This window comes from Geotrypetes seraphini, chromosome 1 (assembly GCF_902459505.1).
Source record: "Geotrypetes seraphini chromosome 1, aGeoSer1.1, whole genome shotgun sequence".
Classification (NCBI taxonomy): Eukaryota; Metazoa; Chordata; class Amphibia; order Gymnophiona; family Dermophiidae; genus Geotrypetes; species Geotrypetes seraphini.
Window position 1 is genome coordinate 77,943,815 of NC_047084.1, and position 7,142 is coordinate 77,950,956.

A 7,142-nucleotide genomic window follows, 5' to 3' on the forward strand; every position below is an offset into this window, starting at 1 on the left:
AGCAATTCTAATTGGATTATACTGTTCCGTTTAGGCGTTATTTGGGCAGTAGCATTGGCGAGCTTGCAGCTCCGTAACAGAGTGCCTGAAGCATGCCGAATCAGCTGCAGTTCAGCATATCTCAAGCTGTCAGAGTGGGAAACCTCTCCCCTGATTGAAAGAAGCCACCAAGTTAAGGCATCTCGTTGCACCTTGTTCATCCTCTCCACCTCTCATCTAATCTCATGTTCTCAAATATTATGCTGGTTGCAGGCTGTGAGGCAGGAGACATGCCAGCTACCCTGTTTGCCACCTCCTAAGGTCCTCCCCACTTTTCTCCTTTGTAGCCTCATGGAACACTAGATAAGACAAAGGTCAATGTGATGAAGTAGATGAAGTGGTGCTTATTAAAGAAACACTAATGCCCGGCTGCTACTCAATATAAATAAGCACAAGGTGAAAAATGGTATATGATTTTTATTACACAGTCCAGGAAAGCAGCATGCAACTGTAATATCAGGCAACAGCAGTTCGATGAGATGGATGACAGGTATGCAGAGTAAGCCACTCCTAGGTCCAAGTTGTTACTGTGGTAGAATTGGTAGGGTCCCATAATCTGCTTCTGGTAGGAGAAGGCAGGCTGAAGAAAAAGGAAGATGGATTGAGACAAATTAGGAGTTGATTGGTGAGTTTTAGGCTGTCTTTTACAGAGGTGCGCTAAATCCATGCATGCGCTAACTATTAACGCGTCCATAGGATAACATGCATGCATTAACCTTTAGCACACGCTAACAGCGCCTAAACAGTGCCATTTCAGCGTATGGTAAAACTTAACGCATGTTATCCTATGCACACGTTAGTAGTTAGCGCATGTGTGGATTTAGCGCACCTTTGTAAAAGACAGTCTAAAACTCACCAATTGACTATTTTCTCGGAAAATCTATAACTACAACCTTCTGAAGGAAAAAAGTGTGAAACATGTTAGTATTCTGAAAATGTAGATAATTCATCACAAGGGCAAAGAAAGGTTGCAGTACAACATTCTCACCTATTCTTTCAGTTTTGGGATTTGAGCTTTGGCCAGGTGCAAGCTGTTGTGCTGAACCCAGTTTGAACAGACCTGCTCTGGCCTCTAGGAAACACAAGGGGAGTTATTAGCCACTCTGGGAGCCTGAAATCAGGAGAAAAAGTTAAGACAGACATCTGTGGCAAAAATAACAAACAGAAGTCTTGGGAGAATATGTCACACCACAATCTCAGAATAACAGTTAGAATGAACAGAAGCAAAAAAAAACTGTTCTTTTTTTATAATAAGAATGCCTTTCAATTATGATTCTAAAAAGATTTACCTTTAGCTCTATGAGGAAAAGCACTGCTATAGGTTCCACAAATTCATGTAAGTTGCATATCCATTTTGTTGGCACCAAAGCTTCAAACAGCATGGGTTTTTTTCAGCCAACACTCCTGGAACCAATTTTTATCATCACTAATTCTCAGACCTGATAATGACCCTGTGGAATGGAGAGAGTTGTGGCAGATATCAGGGGGAGAAAAAAATTAATGGAGAATCATCATAAGCAATAACACAGAATGGGAGACCCTATGTAAATCTCAGCTAGGAATCATTGTGGCTTACACAATACAGTGGAACCTTGGTTTATGAGCATAATTTGTTCCAGAAGCATGCTCGTAAAACAAAGTACTTGTATATCAAAGCGACTTTCCCCATAGGAACTAAGGGAAACTTGCTTGATATGTTCCCACCCCCTGAGGCCAGCGGCGCTGCTCCACATCCTCCCCGCGATCTGGCATCCCCCACGCACTCACCCACCAAAATACATTGACTTACCCCCATCTTGCACCAGCACCAACGCACAGGACATGCCGATGCCAGTGCCTGAAGATCTGCTGTCTTCCTTTTACTGGGCCTTGAGCATCTGCGCATGCTCAAGGCCTTCTAGTCTCACTCTCTCGGAGAATCTCTTGTAAATCGAGTCAAGCTCGGTTTCCGAGTTGCCAATTTTGCGAATGTTTTGCTCGTCTTGCAAAACACTCGCAAATCGGTGCACTCGTAAACCGCGGTTTGACTGTATTAGAATTGCTACAGTTTAGGGCCAAATTCTATAAATGGCACCTAAGGCATAGGTGCCTAGGAACACAGCATTTAGGGCAGATTGTATAAATGGAGCTGAGTGTTGTGGTTGTCAATCGAAAAAACAGTGTCATTTATAGAATTGTGCCCAGTGGCGCCTAAGTAGACTTGGGCGTTGCTAGGTATCCTAGACATAGCCTCTGCTCCATTAGGTCAGCTTTTCACTCGCCTAACAACACCTAAGTCAGCCATGCCTATCTCCACTCCTATTTTTTAACTCCTCCACTTAAGCATCGCTAGGCGTCCTAAGAATATGGAACCGAACTTCCCATCAAAATTGCTTCAGGAAGGGGCAGCTGCATGTCATTGGGCTGCTGTCTGGGGGGTGAGGCTGAGGGGTGGAATGGGGCGTGACTGGTTTAATGGGGCGGAACTGGGGGGCCTGGGGGCGTGGCCATGGGTTCAGATTTTTCTTTGGGAAAATCTAATAACCTTACATTTGTGAGATACAAAAGTTGATATGGTATAAAAATCAGTGTAGGGAGTTTGTAAGCTGTTTTGCACAGCTCTCTTGGCCTAAAATTGCGGGAGCATAATAAATGTAAACCTAAGAATTTAATGTTGCCCAAAACAAAAATGGCTGAGAAAGGTACATTACTGTCGCAGTGATGCAATGCGGGAGCAAGAAGGCTGATGCAACGTTACAGCAGAGAGAAGAGCAGGAGTGGGCGGGGCTGAACCGAGCCGGGGTCCAGTAGCAAAACAGAACGTCGCCGGCAACTTTGCTACTGCGCATGCGCAGGGGGGGGCGTTGCTATTTCCTACTCTTCATAGCGGCGCGGGTAGCGGGAGAAGCCGCGTGAGGGTTGCAGGCATGTCCGATGAAATGAGTGGAGACGCGGCGCTTCTAGTGCTGGGTAAGGCGCCGCCGGTGTGCGGCCCGACGGCGGTAGTGTTTCCGTGTCTATCCTATTTGCTCGTCTTCTTGCCGTTGGGGGAGCAGAAGCGGTGCCTGTTGTGGGCGTTGGCGGTCGCGCCTGGTCCTCCTGCTCTGACAGCTTGAGTTAAAGTCTGCGACCGGGTTCCGCGTAGCGTCAGGGCTTGAGCCGGAGTACGGAGACCTCGTGTAGCAGCGGCCGCCGGGGCTTGCGGGTTTGACGGCAGGGTTCAGTGCGGCCCGATGTAGTGCAGGCGCGTCCTTCCACTTCCAGGCCTGTACCAAGGGGGGGTTTTCGCAATCTCTGCTGACTGCTCCGAGGGATCTGGCGTTTGCTATTTATACGCTACGTAATATTTAATTGTAAATTCGGTGATTAATCTCTTTCTGTGGCATTTCTCAACAGGAAATGCTCACCTGTTTGAGGATACACCCAATAAAAAATTTGAAGGTGGGCTGGTGGGGGGGGATGTTAATAATCAGCACTGCAGTGTCGTGACCTCACCTAGGAAGATATTTGGTGGCTCTCTTTAAGCTCACTGGATTCAAAGAAGTCCCTGACTTAAAAATTAGTAAATACCCATTATACTAGACAATACCTACTGACCCAACCCTACTCTGTTATTTAAGAAACAATGCTGGCTTTATGGTTGTCCTCCTTTTTTATTTTTTTTAACCTGCTGGAGAGAGCTTTCCAGGAAGCATTCAAAATAGATGCCAGTCTAGGGACCTGCCCACATCTATTATAATCGGCCTGGAAGGACATAGGGCTTCTTTATAATGTTACAATGTGTAGGACATATCCTCTGTCGCAATAGGATATGTTTGATATCCTGTACTATTACTTTTGGGGAATGAGTGCCACTTTCCTTCTCCCAATTTCTTCTTCTATTCCCTTTCTTGATTCCATTAATTTGTGATCCTGATAATCTTTGCTTGGTCTGGAAGAACTCCGTAAGCTTAATGCATCTCTCCTGTGATGATATGATGGTCCTTGCTTCCACTTTCCCCTACTTTAGAAAGTACAAATTATGGTTCTTAAAGCTTCTGAGATCCTTTGGCCAACATCCAACGTTACCTATAAGTTTGCTTTCTTCAGACTTATGCCTAGCCAGGTCCTTTTAACTTTCTTCACTTTTCCTTTTAACACTCTTAAGCTCCTCCATGAACCAAGGAGTAAACGTCCTCCATGGAACCTGAATCCTGAGCAGAATCATAATGTCTACTAACATCCATGTTCTATACCTCGGGCAGGCCTTTGCATGTCTTGACATGTAGTATGCAGTGGGAAAATCTACAAAGATCACTGAATCTTTACTTTCCATAGTAGCCAATCACTGTATGACCCAGTGCACAAATTAGCAGAATACCCATTTCTTTCCTAATATATCAATTGGATCATTGTGATCAGACTGAGAGCTCCATCAGTGAGATATCTCCAGTTAAACCCATTTCTATTCTGCTTTGATTTAGCATCAAATTTATTCTTTTGCTACAAGAGCCTCTTGTGTCCATTTTCCTTTTATAGTAGGTGTTCTGTCAGAATATTTTGATTAGCTACAGTATATTCCTAATTAGCAAAGCAACTTTTTTTAAACAATGAGGGGAGCTTGGGTTTGTTATTTTTGTAGGTTTTTTTATTGGAGACCTACTTCTGACTTTATTGATGATGCCCTGATTTATTACTTCTGAGGCAATAAGATTACACATGTAGCTTGTAATTTGAAAGCATTGTTCTTGTTTAAAGGTGAGATGTATGTCTCTGATCGGGAGGGAAGTGATGCCAGTGGTGATGGAACAAAGGAGAAACCTTTTCAAACTGTTCTTCAGGTAAGTTCTTTATGTGTGTGTATTATTAATTTTTGGTTAAGTACTTTTCAATAGAGAATGACATGGGGAAAAATTCTGTTTTCGTCGCTTCCCTGTCCCCAGACCACCATCCTCTTCACCGCCCTGCCTTCCCCTTCACCGCCCCGTCTTCGCAGTATCCATATAAGCCTCAGTACTGCATATTTAGCTTAGTCCTTCCTTATATAGCTAAGTTCTGGCTGCTGGACTACAGAAGGAGATGTTCAGCTAGCAGGGCTTTGTTTATAAATTTTTATCAACACAACTAATATACTACTTTATCCTAAATAAATAAATAGAAATTTTTTTCTAGCTTTGTTGTCTGGTTTCTGCTTTCTTCATCTTCATTCAATTCCTTCCATCCACTGTTTGTCTTCTCTCAGCGACTTCCATTTGCTCTGTTACTGTGCCTCTCCCTTCACCCCCCCCCCCAATTGGTCTGGCACCCATCTTCTTCCCTCCGCTCCCCCCATAGTCTGGCATCTCTGTTTTCTCCCCACTCTGTCTTCCCCATTTCCCTTCCAGTGCTTTCTCCCCACCACCACCCTTCCCTCTCGCCACCTCAACGTCCTTCAGCACCCCCTCGTGCAGCCCAAGAATTCCCCTCCCCCTTACCTTCACGGCGCGTTAGTAAAGTAAGTTGCTCAAGCTGGCCAAGCCTGCCTGCCTGCAGTCGCGTGTGTGTGAGCGGAAGCTTCGCTGACGCAACCAGAAGTTGCATCAGAGGAGAAGCTTCTGTCCACACAAATGCGACTGCAAGCAGACAGGCTTGGCCGGCTTGAGCAACTTACTTTACTAATGTACTGCGAAGGTGAGGGGGAGGGGGAGGGCGTGAGAGAGATTCAGTAGGTAGGGTCGGTGACCACGCGCTTTACTAATGTACTGCGAAGGTAAGGGGGAGGGCGTGAGAGAGATTCAGTAGGTAGGGTCGGTGACCACGCGCATTCCTTCCCTTAACTGTGGGGACAAGGCTATTTACCGCTCCACGGGGTGGTGATGGCCTTGTCCCCGTGCCCGCAGTGAGCACTTCTCTCCCCCCCACTGTTTCAGCAGGTTACCTGCGGCTAGCTGCGGGTAATAGCCACCGTGTCATTCTCTACTTTTCACAAAAGGAAGATAGTTTTGTCCACAAATTTTGTTGCTTTAGAATTTAAGTCCATGTCACAAAAATTGGTGCTACAATATATTATATTCCTGACCAGAAACAACAACGGAGTGAAAAATGCACCCCCAGCTAGATCCTTAAATAAGGAACTAATTTAAAGAAGAAGCAAGGCCTAATTCATCCCTCGCAATAACCAACAGCCCCAGGCAGGTGTTCATGAAGTGACAAGCACTTAGACAAAAGTCTAAATGAATCCTGCCCCGTACATCATCATACCTTCATATCTATTAATAAAAAAGCTGGTAAGAATGAAGTGCAGAGACACGTACCGGAGTGGTGACAGGGGGAGAAAATATAAAGGTAACAGGAAGAAGAAAAAGCCCTTCCGGAAGAACACTCAAACAAAAAGTGACAAAAATAAAAAAACTAGGCAAAATATAAAAAATCAAAAACTAGAAACAAAAAATAAATAATGACTGAAAAAATCAATCAAAAAACCACACGCTCAGTAAACGTCCATTAAAGAATCATAGTTCATAAGAGTCCATATCAACATCCGTGTCCCAAAAGTGATAAGAAGTAAACAAAGTCTTTATCTAAGTGTCCAAGTGTCCAAAATCAATGCAAAATATATCAAACAATAAACGTGAATGGAAAAAATAAAGATAAAACTCCGTGAATGAGAAACTTAACGCTCTAAAAATCAATAAGACATCCAGCCAGAGCCGCCCCAAAAAGTATTCCCTTTTCAATAACTGGGCATTTATTGATAAGGGAAAACTTTTGGATTTTCGATCTTAAAGCGTTTTCTCCTTATGGATTAAACAAAAATGTAGACAAGTGTTTTACTTGAGTATTCACCTTTTTTGACGTTTATATTTTTTGCGTCATTATGCTCCAGTGTGTTGCGGTGGGTGGGGCCTTTCGGTTATTTTTTTAAAAAAAAGGTCCTTCCTTTCGTTGTGTTTGCTGGTATCAGCGTGATTATGCTGCTGTGTGAGTGTAGGTGCGGACCTCTCATTGGGTTCTCGCTCCCAGGATTGACAAATTTAATACAATAATACCTGTTACTTTGTTCTCCCTCCTGATGAGGAAATTGAAACACGACCTGTCGAGTGGAGATACAGCGCGGACAAGTATCCGCACTTGAAATGAACAGCGCGGACAAGTATCCGCACTTG

At 44.2% G+C, this 7,142-nt stretch overlaps 1 protein-coding gene and 1 long non-coding RNA gene across 2 annotated transcripts in view; one reads left to right on the forward strand and one right to left on the reverse strand.

Annotated features, from left to right (window-relative positions):
• Positions 1 to 498: 498 nt before the first annotated feature.
• On the reverse strand, positions 499 to 1,474 carry LOC117362544. Its single transcript, XR_004539912.1, has 3 exons — positions 1,329 to 1,474; positions 1,028 to 1,111; positions 499 to 619 (listed from the first exon to the last, which is right to left on the reverse strand). It is a non-coding gene; the product is annotated as an uncharacterized LOC117362544 (long non-coding RNA).
• A 1,369-nt stretch (positions 1,475 to 2,843) lies between these two features.
• Positions 2,844 to 7,142, forward strand: part of NARS1 (asparaginyl-tRNA synthetase 1) — a 54,732-nt gene continuing 50,433 nt past the window's right edge. Inside the window, exons 1-2 of the mRNA XM_033933813.1 lie at positions 2,844 to 2,988; positions 4,756 to 4,838. Coding sequence (XP_033789704.1) covers positions 2,946 to 2,988; positions 4,756 to 4,838 — 126 coding nt within the window. The 5' untranslated portion in view covers positions 2,844 to 2,945. The remainder of the gene's footprint in view (positions 2,989 to 4,755; positions 4,839 to 7,142) is intronic.